Source organism: Mytilus galloprovincialis, chromosome 1 (genome assembly GCF_965363235.1).
Source record: "Mytilus galloprovincialis chromosome 1, xbMytGall1.hap1.1, whole genome shotgun sequence".
In the NCBI taxonomy this organism is placed as follows: domain Eukaryota; kingdom Metazoa; phylum Mollusca; class Bivalvia; order Mytilida; family Mytilidae; genus Mytilus; species Mytilus galloprovincialis.
The window spans coordinates 111,526,169-111,550,248 of NC_134838.1; the positions used below are offsets into that span (position 1 = coordinate 111,526,169).

A 24,080-nucleotide genomic window follows, 5' to 3' on the forward strand; every position below is an offset into this window, starting at 1 on the left:
ACAACGTGATAAATTTTTACATGTAAGTTAGTGTATTAGTGTATTCAATACACAAACCGAAGTAACCTAAACAAAACAAGGAAAGAGAATGGGACTAGGAGAAGGTAGTGGTTGTAGGCCCAGGGCCAGGGCCAAGAAAGACAGGAAATATATCCCGGCAATGCCCATGCCCCTGGCAGTAATATGTTGTATATTAAATTTTCTAGTTCCAGGTATAGGTGAGTAATACAAATTATGTCATTCTGATTCATATTTCTAAGTATATGTGAGTGTCAACACGCATTGCACATTTATGAGGGGGATAGGACCTTTAACGGGACTCCGGGAATGCCGGGGTGTTTTTAAGCTCGGGATTTCGGGATTGACACTTTCGGGATCCGGGAATTCTAGTTTTCGAATTTCGGGACCTCGGGATTTCGTGTTTTTTAGCCCGGGATTTCGGGATATCGTGTTTTTAAGCCCGGGATTTCCCCTCCTAACCCCCCTCATTTATAGTAAAAAATTGAACATATCTTGCCAGAGGCGGATTTAGAGGGGGGCCCGGGCCCCCCTTTTTGGGAAAAAATTTGGTTGCTTATATAGGGAATCATTGAAGCGTGACTTGAGCGGGCCCCCTCTTAGGTCAGTCAGTGGGCCCCCACTTATGAAAATTTCTGGATCCGCCACTGCTTGCATGTGGAAATTCATTCACTACTAGATATTATGCATCAGTTTGATATATACATGTTACATGTACATGTACAATCAGTGGCGGATCCAGAAATTTTCATAAGTGGGGGCCTGTCGACTGCCTAAGAGGGGGCCCGCTCCGGTCATGCTTCAGTGATTCCCTATATAAGCAACCAAATTTTTCCCAGAAAAGGGGGGCCCGCCCCCCCCCCCCCCCCTAAATCTGCCTCTGACAATGTCCAAATGACGTACTATAGTATACTAATCTATACTTTATATCTAGATGTAGTCATTTTTTGTCAATCATATGAATAGTCCACAAAAAATGAATATTTATTTCAGAATATTTTTACCCATATCTATTATTTTTTAGATAAAGCCAAAAAATTTCTAGATCTATATGAAATGGCCATTGAACTTAATATACTAGTCAGAGAAATTTATCTGGTGCAGTAGTACTAGGAAAGCTAGTTATATTGTAAAATATTGCACTGATATATTGGATTAAATTATAAAAAAATTATAGAACAAGGCTTTATAATCATGATAATACTGTCATGACTGTCTGATACCTATATATATTTTTTTTTACAAAATATGCTTTAATGATAGTAATATAGAATGCTGGTTTTCATATATAATACATACAAGTAACATTATAAAAAAAAGCTGAATATTCAAAATTCAGACGTATTGCTTCTTTTATTACGAACCAAAAAAAACCAGAACAATTAAATGCTTGTTTCAATATGAAAACTTGTGTTTCTGTAGATCTATCTTTGCCAATTTTCTGCCACATGTAAAATGGGAATTTTACTGAAGAGACCCATAATCGTGGTGATCTAAAAAAAAAAAAAAGGGATAAAAGACAGATACAAATCTTATTATAAATAAAAAGAAATGAGGCGTCGTAATTTGGTTTAAAATGAACATTTTATTATTAGTTGTATGTATAAAAATGATCATGATAGAGAGATCTTTTTTCGAAATGATGAACAGTATTTGTCAGAACTTTTCAAATCTCTTAAATGACATGAATGAGATAAAAAAAAAATTAGTAATTTACTGGTAAAAATTTGTCTGTCGTAAAATATTTCGGGTATTTTATTATAACATGTTAGACGAAATGTGAATTTGTATACAACATACAAATTATTACTATTAATTGGTTTATGGTTCTTGTCATGTCTTGCATAAAATGTACGAATGACAATGTATATGGAATAAAGAAATTTACGTCGGTAGCCACTTCCTGTTTGCCGATAGTTTAAAATTACAACACTTCACTGGAGTAAAGCTGATGACCGTAACTGCATTCACGGTCATCCCAAGATGTCGGATGAAAAAATAGGTCAGTACTAGTATCTGTATTGTCTGTTACAGTGTTTCTATATCATTTTCCTTACAAAGGAGACATCGATACGATGTAAATTTATAAAAGATTCACACGGAAATCACAAATTACTTCCGAGAAATGTGCATGAAACAGGAAATTCGATTTAAAAAAATCGCTAAGATTACCGTAAATCACAATCGAGATGACCGTAACAGAATCAGCAATTTATAACGAGGGTGGCCGTAATTGGTTAAAAGATAACCGTAATTTGTAAAGGATGACCGTAATTTCTAAATGATGACCGTAACTTTTAAAGGATGGTCGTCAATTCTAAGAAATATCCGTATTTGTATAACAACATTTTTGTATCAAATGATTAATGGTGTTGATATAAAACGTATTTATATGAGAGTATTATCCTATAGGTAGGAGAAAATAAAACGTGCTTTAAATACAAAGTTCACCATATATATCTTTTTTAACGGTAGAGGATATAATTTTCAAAATGAACACATACAACAAGACATGCACATGAAAAAGTGGGGAAAAACATGCAACAAAAGCGCGATTAAATGACACCTTACAAGTATTATAAAAAAAAAAAGTGTGCTGCACAGCCTCCAACTAAAAGCCAAAACATTTTTTTTTATTTCTGGAATTCCTTGTAATGACATATAATAAATGCATTTAAAAAAAAAATGCCAGTGGATGTACACCCATTGATATTATATCGTCTTTGATTTGTCTTGCAAGTAAAATAATAGAACCTGTTTTTAAAATACTACGACTAAACTAGTGAAGACGAGCTCCAACAAAATAGATCATGGCCTTAAAATAGTCTTGTGCGTTTAGCGTATCACAAAGGCAGGGCGGATTAAGCCATTTAAAAAAAACGGGGGTCCCAACCCAGGGTAAAGGAGATTCAATCTATGTGTCCCCATGCAAATGCACTGATCGGTAAATAAAAAGGGGGTTCCAACCCCCGGACCCCTCCCCCTTGGATCCACCACTGAGGGGAACCTTGTCAATTTGTATATACAGCAATATTATTCATATATAAAGACAGACTAAGATGTTAATCTGCTTCCTCTGGAACAATGCACAGAGGCTCAATTACCGGATATTCATATGTTTGATTAGTGTTTTTTTATGCTCCATTCATGGGCATTATGTTTTCTGGTCTGTGCGTCCGTTCGTATGCTTGTCCGTTCGTCTGCTCCATCTCCGGTTAAAGTTTTTGGTCGAGGAGGTTTTTGATGACGTAGAAGTCCAATTAACTTGAAACTAAATACACATGTTTTCTAAGATATGATCTTTCTTTCATAATGCCAAATTACATTTTTTTCCCCATTTTAACGGTCCACTGAACATAGAAAATTATAGTGTAGATGAGGCATGTACTAGAGACACCTCAGAGGGACACATTCTTGTTTCTTCAACTTTTCGTCGTATCTCTGTCAATTTGTAGTAAAATTTTAAAGTCGTTATCAATAAATATTTCATTGTTTACGAGAAATTTGCAATTCACTATCATTGTCATGAACTCAAAATACGGCAAATAGTTAAAGATAAATTGATGAAACATGTTTATATCCACTAACTAAGCCCCTTTTGAGACAAACACAACAAAAAGCCATGAATACAAATACGGATATTCTTAGAATTGTGGGTCATCATTTAAAAGTTACGATCATCCTTTATAAATTACAGTCATTCTTTACGGTTACGGTCATCTGTTTACCAATCACGGTCATCCTTGTTTTATGTTACGGTCAACTTGAAAATATTTTGATAATGATTTACGGACATCTTAGCGATTTTTTCAAATTGAATTTCGCGTTTTAGGAGCATTTGTCGGTAACAGACAATACAGATACTGACCTAATTTTTCATCCGACATCTTGGGATGACCGTGAATGCAGTTACGGTCATCAGCTTTACTCCAGTGACACTTATCGTAGAGGAAAAATTCTCGTCATGTTCTTGTCTTCATGCTTCGGTATATGTGAGAAAACAGATTTTTTTATATATTTTCGTAATCCGTGATCATGAAAAAATTATTTTCTGTGAATCGTGAGTGACAAAAAAATCAACTCGTGAATCTTGATGAGACCAACCCACCCACCCCCCCCCCCCCCCCACCCCCACACACCCACCATCAGGCCCTTCATATATGCAACCTCAATCCTCGCCTCAATCAATAACATGCAGCGACAGAGGTGCTCGTTATTTGTCTTGTAGGAATACAATGTATACTAATTCTTATTTATAATGCTCCACATGGTTGATATAAATATACCAAAAATGAATACGAATACCTCGAGAAATTTTGAGAAAAAAAACCCACTTGTAACAATAGAAGATGTTTATTTTCCTATTACTGCCCCAGACACCAATACGCCATATCGGTTTTGTTCATTTCTTCATAGTTAGAAAAGAAGGACGAAAGATACCATGGCTAAAAATGAAAAAGACAAATAGACAAACAATAGTACACATGACATAACATAGAAAACTAAAGAATAAGCAACACGAACCCCACCAAAAACTAGGGGTGATCTCAAGTGCTCCGGAAGGGTAAGCAGATCCTGCTCTACATGTGGCACCCGTCGTGTTGCTTATGTTATTACAAATCCGGTAACTAGTCTAATTCGGTAGGTCACATTCATGAAAGAGAAAGGGATTTGTGAAACCGTTACGGTTATTCCATAACGGCCAACCAACTCATAATGGCGTCCGTAAAATTTACGAAGGGATGATTTCAACTTCACCATCTGGAACTCTTGGTTTAATAGCTTCCTTGTGAGCAGCAACCCTCTATCAAGAAAATCATGATAGGAAATGCATGTAAGCACGGGAATATCGTATCAATTGGGAGAAATATACACCGTATGCAGGTGCCGCTGGAATGTTGCTACTTGGAAATACAAAGTTTACAATTGGAAAGCTGAAATCATCTCTTTTGTCGTATAGTTTTGTTTTCAACTGACCCTCATTGTCAATTTCTAGATGTAGGTCAAGATATGAGGCCGACTTACCTGTATCTGTAGTATCCTTTATCTCTAGTTCAATGGGATAGATGCGTTCAACATAGTCACCAAATTTTGAATTATTTAGTGAAAGAACATCATCTATATAGCGGAAAGTAGAGTTCAAGCTAGGATATTGCTAACGTCTTATCTTTCTTCCTAAGAAGTTCCTGTATGAAGTCAGCCTTATAATAATAAAGAAACAAGCCTGCAAGAAGAGGGGTACAATTTGTTCCCATTGGAATGTCGACAGTCTGTTGAAGTATCGCATATACACATGCAAGAACCATATATATCACCCATCATGTCATTTAGCCTTGTCCCGTTGTGCCTTTCACATTTTAGTTCTAAATCTCGAATTCTAAATAACACAGAAGGAGTTTATTCATAACTTTATCTATACTCGGGACTATTTTGACCATGTTATATTGTATAAGACAAGTGAGTTGACCTGTACATAATCCTACAGTGACATCTGTGTTAATTCGTATACACGGTATCTATTAAAAGGTTTTGCGGTTCACAGAATAAACGTTTAGAATAATTAAGAAAGAATCTACATTTTTCTCCCTTGAAGTATAGTAAATATTTATAATTTCAGGTACAATTATAGCTGGTTTTTGCGTGTGTTGTTGTGCTAGAAATGAAGATATGACGTGTTGTGACAAGTTCTGTAGTTTCTTTTTAAGTGTTTTGTTTGGACTTTTACAAATTATACTCGCACCAATACTTTTTGTTGGATGGGTATGGAGCTGTTTTTGGGGAGTTTCGTTCATTGGAATGTCAAGTGAGTATAAATGTAAAAACTTCTTTGTTTCGTAATATCATAGAATAACCTTAATGATATTCATACAGTGAGTAGTATTATTGATACAACCACTGTACTAACATAAACACAATAGATACAAAGCACAGAAATAAGAGTACTGAAAACTAGTTCAAAAGCCAATTTCAACTAATGAATAAATCATGTTCTCCCAGATTAATGTATCAATCATTGCACATCCAACGGATTTATATATATATTTATAGTGAGGGGAAAAAGACGTCATCAACGGCTTGTTCAATGCAAAAATATCAACAGGATGTAGGATCACGAGTTCTTACAATTAAACTCAATTGTCGGTAATAAAGATGGCGATCGATCAATATTGAAGTACTGTACATACAAGTAGTCAATTAAAATTATTAAATGAATATGTTGCATGTAATTTAAAACATGTGCTATATCTCATCCTAAATGTCCTAGACTAACAAAATAAAATCAAAACCGCCAATAGTGCTGACTGCAAAAATCTTATTTTACAGTTTGTAGTACTTATTAGTCGTACTTTTAAAACTAAATTGTGATTCATTACGCAAGTGGACCCTGGCGGTTGTAAACTTACCATATTGAGCGATGTCATTTAAACTATGCAAGGTCAGATAAGACGTTATATATAATTTTTTGTACATTTTGTAGAGGAATACTATCATGATAATAAACCATTTGATGATGCACAACCAAATACCGTAGTGACCAGTCAACCTGGTGCAAATCCTCGTAATCTTGGTCAGTGGAGTTCACCGCCTGGAGGACCATACGGTGGACAGCCTGGTCCAAGTCAAGGATACTATCCTCAAGGGGGTCAATATCCTGGACAGACTGGCCCAGGACCAGGATACTTTCCAGGAGGACATACAGGGTATCCACAAGGACAATCTAATCAATCACCTATTGCTCCTTCTGCACCTCCGGCGGAAGACAACCCGGGATATCCACATCCGGGATATCATGAACCACCACCAGGATATCATGAACCACCACCAGGGTATCATGAGTCACCACCTCCTTATGATGTCAATGATCCACATCCAAAGAAATAATGATAATATAAAAAAGAAGATGTGGTATGAAAAAGCATTCACTCTTTCGTGACCAAGTATAATATTCCGATTGCCAGGAATATGTACGGAGGGTTAATATCAATGCAAATATCTTTTTGTTTAACGGTGCTTTTAAACCAGTCCGACTAATGCCAGTCCCCGCCATCCACTTATGGTTGTAGGCTGACTAATGCCAGTCCCCGCCATCCACTTATGGTTGTAGGCTGACTAATGCCAGTCCCCGCCATCCACTTATGGTTGTAGGCTGCTATTGGATGATGGGTGATATTTTAGTCGGAGTGCTTTTAACCATTCCTTATCGGTGTGAACTTGTTTTATGTAAGAAAAAGATCTGAGAAATGTGAGAGTCTGTCAATTTTACACACTGTTTTAATATAATTTATCCTTTTCATATTGTTTTATAGTATTAATTACTTTTGTTTAAAATCAGATATTATTTAATTTTTTCCTGTCGTACCGATAGCCAGTGATAGGATGAAAATGATTTTGACGCCTGTATCCAAAATGATTTAATTTGTATACTAATGATACGTCATGCTTTACTTTTACTTCCTTCAGTATTTTTTCTATGGCTCGTTCATTTTAAGATAACCTAAAAATTTGCAAAAAAAACTGTAAGAATTGCAGTTTTTTGTCATCTTGAACATATAAGATTTGGTCGCATGAGCAAAAAATAACTGACATAAGCCTTGCATAATACACATATGTAATATAAGAAAATATTTGTGTCTTTTAATAAATGGTCAGTGGTGTGACATAAGGGAAGTTGGCCCTACAACTTTATTTAAATTTACTGTTGATGATGTTTATGGAGTTTACAGTTATACTTTGCAATGTTTCTCTTCTGTTGTATTATTATTCTGTATGTCTGTACCCTATGAGTGAGTTTGCTTGCATTATCAAAATGGCTACATGTAACACGTCAAATGTTCTTATATATATTAATTCATTTATAAATCGTTATACCAAGTAACTAACGACAACAAAATGTTCATGCAATGTTCGGGGAATGCAGAAAACGTCTATAGCAGTGCGTGTGTGATTGAGTTTTCAAGGAGTTTGTGAGTCGAGATTTTTGTAAAGTGCATTATATCTATAACTGGCATATACTTATTATTTTAAACAGGACATTTGTATATTTTTTTTAACATTATTTAACTGGCATAACTCATTTGTCTGCATACATTTTATATGTGTTTTGTTAATGAATCACACACTAGTCTTGTACAAAGTGCATTTTTTTACATTTCCATTGTTATATTTTATGATTATTTTTTTTTATTAATAAAAGAACTGATAAGACTATTTATTGTGACATGTCCTAAAATATGCTTTCTCCTGTAGTTTCATATTCAATGAATTTATCATTATGTTTACTTTTAAACTATCAAATAATAAGACATTTTCTTCATAACGTATGTGATTATAACCTGACGTAATATTTGAAAGATTTATATCCCATTAGGCGAGTGTAATATTTGAAAGATTTATATCCCATTAGGCGAGTGTAATATTTGAAAAAGATGTCTAGTTAAGGACTTTAATGCACCCACCTAACACACGGCTAATTTCTTTTTTAAATGAAAGAATAATGATCTAACTTTGATTTTTGCCCGGTCGTCACAAAATCGTACGGTGCAGTTTTTGTAAAATTGACGTTTATTTCAGAAATTAGTTGAAAATTATAAAATTACGACATGTTTTTCAAGCAAAAGAAATTAGTCGTATCTCTTCTTTCAGACAGAATAATTAAGTGAATTAGATTCTTAAAATAATGAAAAACAATATTTACAACTATAACTCCGCATGCTTTTGCATTCCTTCTAAATATTAGACATTTTGTACGAAAATTTTCATAATCCTGACCTTTTCGGATCTACAATTAAATTTGTCATTAAATGCTTTTGCACTCTATCCGTTTTAGAACACACCAAATCACTCATCAGTTATCGTTTTTTCATTCAAGATCAAGACTTTATCTCAACATTTCTTAAAATCACGAATTTCTGTAATTTTATGATGTTGGGTAAAATCACTATAGTTTCCGGAATCCCTTATCTATTTCGTTATCGTTTTTTTTACTGAATATATGACTCGATTTCCGTGTACTTGATCAACTATTAGAGTACGATGAATCATATTTAAACGGTTCTATTTCTATCTTGAATTTCAGTGTAGCTTAAATAGATATAAAATCGTCAGAAATTAAGATCAAATCAAAGTAAAACATAGTTTTTGAGTTCTGTAGAATTCACCCATTTCTAAATAAGGAATCGTATCGGAAAATTGAAGAAAATCTTCCGAGTCGTGTCAAATTTTCACAGTCCAGTTCACAATGAAACCCTTCCTATGCTAAAGAGCAAAAACTATCCATTGATTGACACAGATGCATAGTCTGTCATGTATTTACTACATAGAAACTATGTAGTTAAACACTTAAATGAAGATACAGTTGTATTGCCGCAGTGGGAAAACGAAAAGATGAAGTTTACAGAAGACTGGTCGATGAATATGAAAAAAATGAAAACATCCCATTTGAAAATACAAAATATCATATGAGTTGCTATGAATATTTCAAAAGTAAGCACAACCTATCATCTTCTGTTTTGTCTGTATAAAGACTTTGTACTACATGTACCAATTCTACCGACCTGTCTGTTTGTATATTTTGCAAATGTATAAAGCCTATAAGCAAGTTACACAACTTCATAAGGTATCCTCTGAGTAGCAAACTCAAGCTGGATTGAGTGTTAATACATATATCTCCTACAATATATAAAAAAGAAGATGTGGTATGATTGCCAATGAGACAACTATCTACAAAAGACCAAAATGACACAAACATTAACAACTATAGGTCACCGTACGGCCTTCAACAATGAGCAAAGCCCATACCGCATAGTCAGCTATAAAAGGCCCCGATAAGACAATGTATAACAATTCAAACGAGAAAACTAACGGCCTTATTTATGTAAAAAAATGAACGAAAAACAAATATGTAACACATAAACAAACGACATCCACTGAATTACAGGCTCCTGACTTGGGACAGGCACATACATAAATAATGTGGCGGGGTTAAACATGTTAGCGGGATCCCAACCCTCCTCCTTACCTGGGACAGTGGTATAACAGTACAACATAAGAACGAACTATAAAAATCAGTTGAAAAAGGCTTAACTCATCAGATGGACAAAAACACAAGTGGACGTAATGATCTGATTTACAAAATAACTCATGATAATTTTACTATTAAATCTTTATACCATCGAGCTTGCATCGCTAAATATTTGCTACAAAATTTGAAGTCAGAAAGTAAAGAGCTGTTTTATTCTGAACATAAAACAGCTTCTACTAACATTTCGACGATTAAAGATGACGTGCCTGTACACAAGGAAGTATTCTGGTTAACAACTTTAATTACTTGATCAGTTAACCGGGCTTAATTTATCCCGAGGATCGCCGCCGAGAAAACTACATAACATATTATCAGCTTCAACAAATACTAAAAATATATGGTCAATTTATAGTTACAATGTACATGTATACAGCCTCAACAAGGCCAAGGTACATTCAATATTGTATACAGAAGCTCTATAATTTTGTCTTATTCTTTTTAACTCTTTTTCATTTAGATTTATCATTACAAATGCACCGTTTATTTATGGACACACCTTTGATAACTATTGACAAGTTTGACTAATCAACAGATTAGAAAAATTGAAAATGGGGCATACAATCTACAAGGCATTATTTTTCTTCTGGGGGTCAAAATTTTATCCAAGACAATGTCGACCTAACTACAGAAACAATAAACAGGCGGGTAGCTCCCTATACGCCAACACGCAGTTGCGTGCACATCAATTCGGCATGCAAAAAAAAAAATTGCAAAATAAAAATTTATAAATTAAAAATTGAGAACATTTTACAGAGTACGGTTTATCTGTTTGGAATGCGATGTACCAATCGGCCATTAGATTTATCAGAACCCTTCGATATCGTTAATTATGCCGATGCGATGTGACTACCAAAGCCAATCACCCTGCACACACGCAAAAACAGTCTTGGAAAGTCTCATTATATTTTGCGTCCATAGACCACATGATAATTTACGAGTAATATCTTTAATTAATATTCTTTAATATTGTTAAAAGTAGTATAACACTATAAAACGTAGCATAACACAATAAAAAGTCTTTTTCTCGGGATATATCAGTTTGTTTTGGGGATATAATGTTTTTCTTGTATTTCTCGGGAAATCGTGGTACCGGAAAATGGTTTGTTTTTTCGGGTTTTGGCCATAGGACGGTTAATTGAGAAGCTACATGTACATAGGTACATGATAATTTATGGAACTGGAGTCGCGTCTGATATCAGTCAGAAAAATCACTGCTTTGCGCATATCTGCTTCCTCGTGTTGTAGGAAATACAACAAACGAACAAATCGCAGCATTGTTTGAGACATACGAAACTGACTTGTCATGTAATTTTGACAAATTCAATCGGGAGGTCGCTCGATGGCGAACACGCTGGATTACATCTCGCGGGTGCTACCGCAGAGAGATCGTTCATTGTACTACGTCTGTTGAAAACATATGTACGATTAACAACGAACAACGACGGTTTAGCATCGCTAGCATTGCTGCATATTCATCGGGATTTTGTGTGAATATTGACAAAGTAATAAAGAAGTTCGTTTCTGCTAAGACCCGAAGGGCAGATTTTTGACAATTTTTAGTAAATTCCATAACACAAAAATGTGTTGTTTATGTATTCAATTAACCATGCTTTATTCTATTTAGATGTTCTATTCAGAAGATTTTTGAATAGTTTGCATTCATGAATTATGTATACGTCCTATGTACATGTAGCTTCTCAATTAACCGTCCTATGGCCAAATCCCGAAAAACAAACCATTTTCTGCATAAAAGGGTCCCAAAATTTTTCGCCTCGCATCGCTCGGCGGTATATGCTTGCACATCGTTTCATTCTAGCTACGCCCCTGATAAAAGTTCTCCGTATGATTTTGGATGTTTAAAAGGCAACATCGGTCCGGTATGATGTTATCCAACTTTCTACAAGATTTGATCTGTTCACGCAGGGGAGGTTTGAGATTGCAAAAACATGTTTAACCCCGCCGCAATTTTGCACCTGTCCCAAGCCAGGAGCCTCTGGCCTTTCTTATTTTTGTATGATTTTTTGTTTTAATTTCTTGAGTATAATTATTTCGAAGCTTAGTAAGACGTCCATTATCATTTCAACTAGTACATTTTTGTTTAGGGGCCAGCTGAAGAACGCCTCTGGGTTTGGGAGTTTCTTGCTACATTAATGACCCATTGGTGGTCTTCGGCCGTTGCCTGCTTTTTGAACGGGTTGGTGTCTCTTTGACAAATCCCTCATGTCCATTTCCAATTTTTAATTCAATCTGTATATAGTAGATCTTGTGTCCGCTTTGAGTAAAACCTCTGCTGTACTGGTATATGCCTATGCCAAGGAAGTTGTCTTTGTTTGGATATTTTGACCGATAAGAATGATGAGATTACAAGTTAAAATGAAGCTATAATATTCCGATATCGCAATATTCCGACACCTAAATGGTCCTACATCCCATTGGTCCGACGTTTCGATCATTTAGGTTATACGCTAACGGGATTTTAACATAAGAAAGCCAAATAAAAGGTTCAATATTAGGAGAACCTTATCCTCCGTTTGAAGCGGTGAAACAAGATATAAAAAAGTAATACGTAGTGTCAAAGTAGCCGAAGGTCATCACTAGCGTAATTTAAAAAAAGTACAAACTCCTTTGTCAAGTGTTGTTTGATTGATAAGATATCTCAAGATACACGGCGGCCGACTAAAGTAAAATCAAACACAGTTTGACGTACAATGAGTGGTCATATTTTCCTTGTGATGTTTTATATTAAAATTGTCAATTTGTTGATATAAATATACTAGTAGTACTTTACTCATTTTAGTAATGTTAGTTAGTACTCACTCTTATCATATCTGATTTAGTGATGTAAATGAAATTGCGGTATGATCCAGACTTAACATATTGCACTACAATAATAAAAAAAAAAAATCCGCCCTATGGTTGTCTGATCTTGAAGCGGTTGGTAGGCTTTCAAACTAACAGGAGACCATACGCTTCCTCAATTTTAATGTACAGCTCATCATGGGACTTTCTAAACAATTAAAAATACGTCATATGTTATATTTTCTCCCTGCTTCAAATATTTTGTTTCGGATTATTTATATCAAATTTGCAGATATATGATTGTAAATACGTGCAATCAAATGATATGGGGGTATTATAAGATAAGATAAGATAAGATATTTTTATTTCCAATTATGGGCCCCAAAGGGCATAAACATTACAACATCAATAATTTTTTCATAATACAATACAAACAATGAGATAAAAAAAAAAAAAAGTTAAAAGAGAACTATTTAAGTTCTTAAAGAATACGTAGATAAAGAATCTATAGTATGTTGGTTTTTTTTTAATACTAATGCATTTTATTACAAGTGTGGTTGATATAGATAACAAACAAGCAGCCCAAAAAGAAAAAAAAAAGAAAAATAGATATCCACATATGTATAGTACACAAAAAGTTGGATCAATTAAATATATAATAATTAGCCAAAAAGAAAGTAGAAATTAAACATTATAAGATTTAGATAATGCAAGGGCGACTACAGATACATTTATGTGACTTGATGGTTGATTTTCAAGGACTCCGAGAGAAAACGTTATAACATATGTAACATGCGTTACCGTTAAAATCAACCAAAATTAATTAATACTATGATAGAAATATATTTTCCCAACAGTAATACAGCATTCCTATAAAATTGTTTCATTTTTGCATTTGTTTTGACTCGATTTTTCTACTGGAAGTATCCGTGAATTGAAATTGCACCCATGACCTTTGACCTCGATTAAAAAAAAAAATGCACCATAATTTCTTTTGACGACCGGGATATTTAGAAAGTGCACATTTTTAGCTTTCCAGTGATATATAATTTAGCCGTGTGTTAGGTAGGTGCATTAAAAATGTAAATTTGGCTCTCATATCACTCGCCTACATGTAAAGTTTGTCTAAACCAGGGATCAAATCTATTCTTACATTAAAATAATGTTAAGTACTAGCATCTTTCAAGGAGCTCCAAATTCTACATTATGTTTAACTGAAATGGACGTACATTTGGATGAGAGGCAACCGAAGATTATACCTGTGTTCAAACCTTGCAAATCAACAGGGAAAGGGGCTCTTGCTATGCATGCTTTACCACCTTAACAAAATATTTTCGGGAAAAATATAACAATAGGTGATTGGAACAGTCAGGACTCTACTTCGTCTAAATTATCTCCCCATTACGCCAGTTCATTTTCACAATCGTAGAAATGGAAGCCATTGTAGGGATGACGCGCTGTCAATTTTGCTCTTGAAAACCGATAAATTTATCCGCATAGCACCATAACGATCCTTATATGTCAGTTGTATTTTAAAAGACAACTGTATCTACTAGCTAATGAGCATCAGTTAATGATCTTGTCTGCATTGATTCTACTTAAAACTATTGTCTTATCGGTTGTCAGGTGGAATTTTCAAAAATTCATAAACATTTAAAAAAAATTCTAATTAAATATTTCGTGGAAGGGCAGACTAGATTTTTTTAGTTGTTGAAGAGTATAAACCCTAGTTGTCACACACAAAAAAATATATTTTTTCGAAGATATGCATTTTCATCATCCAACTTGAAAGACTGTCGTCAAGTACTTTTAGTAAAAAAATAGCTATTCGAACACACCTATTCTGTTTTTATGATTCAGTAGATAGGTATTTCACTGACCCATATATTTCATCTTTTCGCACTGTGATTTGTTTATGTTATAAAGTCAACCTGTAGCTTTGATATATAAAAATGATAGAATCTGAAGCGAGATGATGTATCAAATATTCTTGCTTTGTACGTTTTCAAGACAAAATATTCAACCCAAACACGCCCTAACATAAAAAGGTGCACTCGATTTTCTCTTTTCGATATAATTGTTACCCATTTTTTAGAATTTTTCTTGTGTCACATAATGGAAGGGCAGACACGAAAATTACTGAACTAATAGATTGATATGTTCTCCGTCCGTGGTAATTATTTCAAAAAAATCGGAGGTTATGCATTTTCTACATCCAACTTGATAGATACCCATGCCGTCAACTTGATATCTAATTGTTCTGCTTAACTATGTAATAGATAAATTGAAACCTTATGCAAATGGTGATTTTAAAATAGATCACTTCGTAATTGAGAAGAAAATTGTCATTTTATTTGTTTATATTAACTTTTAAAATTTTGGTCACTATAGTAAACATTACAGTAAGCATTTATTGCCTTCTCTAACAAAGAGCTTCGATTCTTTTGTTCTATTTCAACCGGGTTTCCGACTGGGAAACAATCGGTAGCATCAGAAGTATATTGGGGTATCTTAAGACCGAAAGACATGTCTCTTTGTTATTTGAGACAGATGCATCTTTACCGTCAACTTATTCTTAATGGTGACCGTACAGCTTGTCTGGTGTTGATTTCAAAATTGTCCCTCTTAAATGTTATCCAAATATTAAGCAGACCTACTTTTCATAGTATATCTATACTACTAAATCTAAAGACCTTTTTTTCGACAAATAAACGAATAACCGAAGGCCCTTTTGTTTTCCAAATAATTAATATTACCAATAATTGATAAGTTCCAGGTCGACGGGTTCAAACAAAAGAATTTGAAAGCAGAGAAAACTATGCATCTTATAATCAGCATGACTTTATCGGATAATACCAATACTAAAAATGCAGACTAAAATAAGGCTTACACATAATTAGATACTTAATTCAGTCACGGACCCGCGATATCGCGGGCGTGTTCTAGTGTATTTGAAATTTCAAGTTCAATTTGACATATGTGTTGAAAGCACGCACTGAAATGTTCAAAACTACAAGGGCATAGTGAAGTTTAGACAAGTTGAAGATAGGGTTCAATAAAATTATGTTGGTATCCTCAAATAAGCCAAATATGTAGATATGTGTCATCAAATAGTGCATGTAAAATAATAATAAACTAGAGGCTCTAATGAGCTAGTGGCGCTTTCCAATATAATTTAAATTTATAACTCGAATTTCGTTGTACTACATAGTAGAGCCGCCAGATCACCATCCATATGTCGAGTTTTCTGCAACAGAAGTCGCAAGCTCGACAAAAATTCGACATAAAACAATGAACCATGAAAATGAGATCAAGGTCAGATGAAACCTGCAAAACCGAAATTTCACCTTTACAATCTTTGAATTTCCATACACCAAAGTTCTATAGTTGGCCTACTGCTTATTGTATCGGAGAAACGGCCTTAATGACGTATGATCTATGTAATGAGGTCAAAGTTAGGTGACCCTGTCTGACGGATATCATACAAGGAACCCATTTACCAAATACGGGTATCCTTTTACTGATCTTTACTCATAGTAAGTGAGAAATTCACATTTTAAAAAACTACAAGTATATTTTTAAGCAGTCACTGAATCAAAAAAGTACAATGGACATATGACACACGAAAAAAAATATGATGGGTTTATAACAGTCAAATCAAAAACCTTTGTCTAAAGGAATAAATGAGTTTGAAGAATTATTTATCTCTAGAAACTGGTGAAAGGTGAGTGGGTGTGCACTTTCTGTGACATGGCGTTACGATAAAACTGCACTACTAATTTGAAGAACGAACAATAACTCCTGGTAAGTGCTTTTGTATATGCGGTGTACTGTGTTTTTCTATTAATTATATACATCATCATGCTAGGTTATTACATTTATTACCTAAAATCAACAACTTACTATAGGTCATGTGCTGCAATAGGATAAACAAACAAGTTCAACAATTAAATAATGTCTTACTCCACCATAACTTTATTTTGTTTAACTACTTTTTTTCAGTATATTTCTTACGTTTGGATGTTTTGCTCCCCGGCCAATGTCAATTAATGTTTCTAGATCTTCGACTTGATTTTTTGCTTTTAGAACGTTATATGTTCTTTTTGCGTTTAGAACGGTATATTGGTGTCCTACTTTTTGATCTATGTTGAGTGTTATTGCTTTTTGATCTATGTTGAGTTTCATTACTCCATGATCTATGTTGAGTTGCATTGCTTCTTGATCTATGTTGAGTTTTATTGCTTTTTGATCTATGTTGAGTTTTATTGCTTCTTGATCTATGTTGAGTTTCATTGCTTCTTGATCTATGTTGAGTTTCATTGCTTGATCGGTATCGATGCGTTTGGCGTCTAATGCGATGCACGTGTGTCTTGCTTCTGGACCGTTGCTTTGTTTCGCTGCTTCTTGATCGGTATCTACGTGGTTTTCGTCTTTTCCGATGAATGGGTGTGTTACTTCTTGATCGTTTTTTACTTTTTCTACCGCTAACTTTTTGTTTACGGTCATTTTCATTGTCTGAGTGTTTGTGTTCACGGGTATGTCTTTTTGCACGATCACGTTTCGCTTGCTGTACGTCTGAAGGAGTAGTGTTTGATTCAGTTGTTTTAACAACACATTGTTCAGAATAACAATCAGGTTCTAGGTAAATGGCAGATCTGTCAGCCCAAGGTTTCTCATACTGGGTAATGATAATACTTTTATCTATAGTCATACTATTTTCAATACCAGAATCGTTCTTTAAAGACGCGAATGAAAACCGTCTTGTTTCATTATCTTGATCTATAAAAGGGTGAAATATAAATTAGACACAAGTTTTTCATTTTAGTAACGTCTATTCCAAATTTTGGTGTTTAACAAAAAAACAATTATGACACATGTATGCTTTAGCTGTCCCAAAGCAGGAGCCTGTAATTTATTGGTTGTGGTTTTGTTGCTGTGGTATGTATTTGCTTTTCGTTCATTATTTTGTATATATATCAGACCATTAATTTTCTCGTTTGCATTGTTTAACATTTGTCATTAGGGACCTTTTATAGCTGAATATATTGTATGGGCTTTGTTAGTTGTTGAAGGCCGTACAGTGACCTATAGATGTTAATTTATGTGTTATTTGGTCTCTTGTGGAAAGTTGTCTCATTGTAAATCATATCCTATCTTCTTTGTATATGACAGGCAGTAGCTTGTGACAGTCACATGTAGAATGTGACGGAGCTAAACATATATGTAAACACTCAATTATCTCGTCACCAGGGGATAGAGGTGTAACGAAACAACATAAGAACAAACTTGATAAGGCTAGACTCATCGGATCGCTACTCTGCACTTAAAAATAACAAAAAGACGAAAGATACAAAGTATAAAACTAAGACTACTCGCAGTAACTGAAACATAGTTCAAAGCCCAATAACAATAAATAATGTTTTCTAAGACTAAACCATCAATATATACACTATCATTGGATTAAGCTATTTTACCTTTATATGAAAATTATTTCATATGGTTATGGGTGCCTTCCGATGCAAATTATTTCAATTTCAAACGCTTCCAATTGTCATTTCAATATTCACGTCTTTTTTCCTTGTTTGCGGCATGACCGAATGAATGGTCACCGAATTTGTACTTGCCATTTTCAACACGATGGGCCGGTGCCACATGTGAAATAGGAGATCTGCATACCCTTTGGGAGCACTTTTAAGACCGCCTTCGATTTTTGTTGATTTCGTGTCGCTGTGTTTTTTAATTTATTTAGTGTTTCTAGACTGTGGTTATCTTGTTTCGTTTTTTGGTAATGGTAATGTCGGGTTTTCTTCCATTTGTGATTTTATTGTCCCTTTGTTATCTTTTGCCTTTTTTTATTAAACGAAAACTACGATTGCAACTCCTTTAGGCAAAATGACCGAGGATGGTTTGGATCTTTGTTTTTCATGCATTATTGCTCATGTATTTATACCCCTGCGTCTGTACAACCATTTGACTTGGAGCGTTCCTGATAAAGATTGTTTCAAAAATATAAATCAATAATTGAATATTACAGTAAAAAAATATTCATTGTGTTTTCTGCTTTTTTTTTTTATAGTAATTTTTCTATTCTCCAAATGGTATTTTCTTGGGCTGGTGTGACTTTATCTTTAGTTTTCTGTGTTGTATATTGAGATTTCATATGATTTCAAATATCAATGCATGTTCTGTTGCAGAGTATCTCATTTGGCCATAGTGCTCTCTTATAAGGTTTGCGACTGCTAGGTTGTATCTTTTGATATTTTTTGTTCAATATTATATGTAATGAAGGCTAATGATCCATCAATATGTCATTGAAAATTAAATATATGAAGCAGTAACACCAGAGTAAAAGTGGCAACCGTTTTGTGCTTAGGGTGAACATATGTAAGTCGATAGCATGAAAGAGGATAGGAGGTATTTATGTGATTTACATTTCATTTTTGATCGTTTGAAAAGTTAATTATACAAATATAATGTACCTTGAACAGCTGTTTCATTGTTCTCTATTTTCTCATGATCTGTATCCGACCCTGCATCCAAACAAATAGCAGACCTATCAAGCCAGGGCTTTTCATATCCAGTGATGATTACACTTGCATCCAGTGGCAAACTATTTTCAAGTAAGGAATCATAGCTATTGCTACTGCTGTTTCTCTTGGCTTGTCCAGACATCAAAGACGGTTTGTTGGCGACCTGCTATCTTTGTTTATCATACACTATATTAAAAGAACGATTTGAAGACACATAATATCTACTAGTAGCATTTATATATTATTTTATGTAATTGTTTTTCTAAATATGAAAAAGAGGTCACACAAAGAAATGTAAACCTTGTAATCGTTATATGCATAATATTTAGTTGACCTGTTGCATGATATAAAAACTAGAGACTGCATTTCCCCCCTATGCTCTATTTTTACCCATGTCAGCCATGTTGGTTGGCAGGCAAGGTCATCGGACACATTTTTAACAAGAGTGCACACGCTGAAATACTAATACTTTATTACAACTGTCACATAAACTTAACATTAACCAAGATAACTAAACAAAGACCAATGAACCTTGAAAAAGAGGTCCAGGTCAGATGAACCATGCCAGGCGGACAGGTACAGCTAACAATGCTTCTATACAACATATATAGTTGACACATTACTTATAGTTTAAGAAAAATAGACCAAAACACAAAAACTTAACACTGTGCAATGAACCGTGAAAATGAGGTCACGGTTAAATAAAACCTGCTCGACTGACATAAAGATCATAAAATATTTCCATACACCAAATATAGATGACCTATGGCATATAGTATTAGATAAAAAGACCAAAATTCAAAAACTTAACTTTGACCACTGAACCATGAAAATGAGGTCAAGGTCACATGACATCTGCCCGCTAGACAGGTACACCTTACAATCATTCCATACAACAAATATAGTAGACCTATTGCATATAGTATGAGAAAAACAGACCAAAACACAAAAATTTAACTATAACCACTGAACCATGAAAATGAGGTCAAGGTCAGATGACACCTGCCAGTTGGACATGTACACCTTACAGTCCTTCCATACACCGAATATACTAACCCTATTGCTAATAGTATCTGAGATATGGACTTGACCACCAAAACTTAACCTTGTTCACTGATACATGAAATGAGGTCGAGGTCAAGTGAAAACTGTCTGACGGATATGAGGACCTTGCAAGGTACGCACATATCAAATATAGTTATCCTATTACTTATAATAACAGAGAATTCAACATTACAAAAAATCTGAACTTTTTTTTCACGTGGTCACTGAACCATGAAAATGAGGTCAAGGACATTGGACATGTGACTGACGGAAACTTGGTAACATGAGGCATCTATATACAAAGTATGAAGCATCCAGGTCTTCCACCTTCTAAAATATAAAGCTTTTAAGAAGTTAGCTAACGCCGCCGCCGGATCACTATCCCTATGTCGAGCTTTCTGCAACAAAAGTTGCAGGCTCGACAAAAACTACTAATACCATAATGCTCATTCGTGGCCAAGTTTGGTTAAATTTATCTCAGAACATCAGGTCATATAGATTTTTGACCTGATAAACAAGTTTTGTCAGATTTGCTCTAAATGCTTTGGTTTCAGAGATATTTATAAGCCAAAATCTACATTTTACCTCTATGTTCTATTTTTAGCCGTGGCGGCCATCTTGGTTAGTTGGCCGGGGTCATTGGACACATTTTTAAAGCTATGTGACCCAATGATGATTGTTGTTAAGTTTGGTTAAAATTGGCCCATTAGTTTCTGAGGAGAAGATTATTTGTGAAAGTTAACGACGATGGCTGACGCCAAGTGACGAGAAAAGCTCACTTGGGCCTTTGGGTCATGCGAGCTAAAAAGGAGATATGGTATGTTTGCAAATAAGACAACTATCCACTGAAGTTTAAAGACCCCCCCCCCCCTTCTCAGTTTAAATGAACTTATGAAGTGGATGAAGGCAATTATAGGGAAGTATGATTATCATACGAGAAACAAACCCCATAGGCGGATCCAGGGGGGAGGGGGCTGGGGGGCCCGCCCCCCCTCTTTCGTGGGAAAAATTTGGTTGATTATATAGGGAATCATTGAAGCATGACTGGAGCGGGCCCCTCCTTAGGTCAGTCAGCGGGCCCCCCCTTAGGAAAAGTTCTGGATCCACCACTGAAACCCGACCATAAAAACTCAAAAATGACAATGAACCAGAAATTAAGGTCAAGTTGTGACGATATGGGACTCATCTTTTAACTTTAGTTTTGGGTTGGGACTTGCTCATTAACAAAAACACGTCTTACGTTGACGACATTTAATAAAAGAAAGAGTAAAACAAAAAGGCGTTTCCGGACATCACTTGTACATGCAATTCCGTAAATAGCATATAAACTGAATGCCACATATATAACATAATATATATAACATTACCAAACAGAAAGAAAATTTCCAATGAATTTGTGCATTGCATATTTGCAAATCAGAGCATAAAAGATAAAGATAAAAGATAAAGATATTTTATTTCCTAATCATAGGGCTCATAACAAGCATGTAATCACATAAAGTAAAAATAAAAATCCTTTCTCTCCCACTCGCATACACTCACACATACAACTATCGTTCTGATTAAGGATGATTGATTTTACAGTACAACATGTAAATGAAAAAAATAAAATACAGATAAAAATACCAATACAAATGTATTTTTTATGAGGAGAGTGTATATATGGAACGAAAGATAACTCTTACTGCCCAGAAAAGAACAATTCAAGTATATAATGTTACAATGAACTGGTGAAGACTATAAGTTTCAGTTAAGCAAATATTTAGTTTCTCAATGTGTAAAATGAGGATAGCAATTCACATAATTTAGAGTTAAAATGAAGGCTATCGTTTGACATAAACCAAATAAGCAGATTACTATCGGATATTTGGGATAAATATGGGTATTTTGCAAAGAGTTCATCCAGAAAGGTTTTTCTTTCCTTATTATAAAGGGTACATTTAAATAAAAAATGTTCTTCGTCTTCAACCGAGTTCATTGAACAAAACTGGCATGTTCTCTCTGATCTTGGCAGTGTAATATTTTTTCCATGGTCATCAATTTTTCGTTCGTAACGGCCTCTCTCTATGCGGAGACAATGATTACTTATTCTAAATCTAGTTAGTATAACTCTCTTATCTCTGTTCTTAATATTGAAGTAATCTTCAAAAGTGAAATTATGTTTAAATTTAAAGTAGTTGCTCAATTTACTGTGATCATCTTTTTTAATTGAGTCTTTTTGATGGCTCCAATATGTTAAAAAAATCAGTTTTGATACATTTTCTAAGTAAAATTTTGAATTTATTTTTACTGAGTTTTTTACAAAGTGCTAAATTTAAACCAAGTTTTTCCCTAAAAAACTTTATGTTTGCATACCACGATTGATTAGCCACAGCTTTATCAGAGGAGCTTTCAATATAAGCATCACTTAAGAGATCAGTGGGCGAGTTTTCAAGGCGGTGCCAATACATAAACATTTGAATTACTATGTTAATATATAAAGGAAATCTACCTAGCTCTGATATAACTCCAATATTTGTGCAATTTTTGGAGACACCAAGTACATATTTGCAAAATTTAAGATTTAATTTATCAGGTTCCCAATCTTTGAAGATTTCAAAAAGATGCATGGCTCTTCTTTTTGGAGTCAAATTTAACATACCCCATATTTCACAGCCATATAAAGCTATTGGTTTGATGGTGTGATCAAATATATGAAGTAAAGTCTTAATAGATGGAGAACATGACTTAATGTTTTTGTAAAATTTAAAAGAAGCCTTTAGTCCTTTATCATATAGGTTTTTTCTAGCTGCATTAAATTTTCCAGTATTAGTAAGAACTAATCCTAAGTATTTATAGAATTTCACACACTCTATTCTGTTTGCACCTATATTAAATTCATCTGACAGTAGTCTCCCATTTTTATTAAAGATTATAATTTGTGTTTTCTTTGTGTTTATTTCAAGACACCAGTCATTACAATATTGGTATAAAATATTAAGTTGGGTTTGTAACCCCTTTTTATTATCTGAAAATAACACCAGGTCATCCGCATAGAGAAGGCAAGGTACACATTTATTATTTAATTGTAAACAGTCACAGTTGTCCTCTAAAGCTTTGGGCAAATCGTTTATGAAAAATTTAAACAGGTTAGGACTTAAAACATCCCCTTGTCGGACTCCAACTTTTGAACTAAAAAAATCAGTTATTTTATTATCTACCCTCACACAGAGTCTGTCATTGTTATACATACTATTTAGAATTCTATAGAAAAAAACATCAATATTTCCCTCTAACAATTTCAACATGACACCAACGTGAAGCACTTTATCAAAGGCTTTACGAAAGTCCACAAAACATGTATATAGTTTTTTGCTACCACAATTTAAATATTTATCAATAATGCATTTTAGAACGAAGACATGATCTGAAGTCCTGGATTTCTTAGAAAACCCAATTTGAGTTTGATGTATAATCTCGTTTTCAGACAGAAAATTATCATAGGCAAATACAAATACATGATCAAGATTACCAATATAGATCTTTGTTTCTTACATTCATATTATTCAGAATTCTCAAACGTTCAATATGATATATATCTAAACGAGCAAGTAAACTGTAACTGGTAT

The 24,080-nt window shown here is 34.2% G+C and overlaps 1 protein-coding gene across 1 annotated transcript; it reads left to right on the forward strand.

The window, feature by feature from the left end:
• LOC143051753 (uncharacterized) lies at positions 1 to 7,082 on the forward strand. Its single transcript, XM_076224667.1, has 3 exons — positions 1 to 218; positions 5,636 to 5,821; positions 6,497 to 7,082. The coding sequence occupies exons 1-3, from the start codon at positions 89 to 91 to the stop codon at positions 6,898 to 6,900; spliced, it is 720 nt and encodes a 239-aa protein (XP_076080782.1). The 5' UTR covers positions 1 to 88; the 3' UTR covers positions 6,901 to 7,082.
• Positions 7,083 to 24,080: the final 16,998 nt, after the last annotated feature.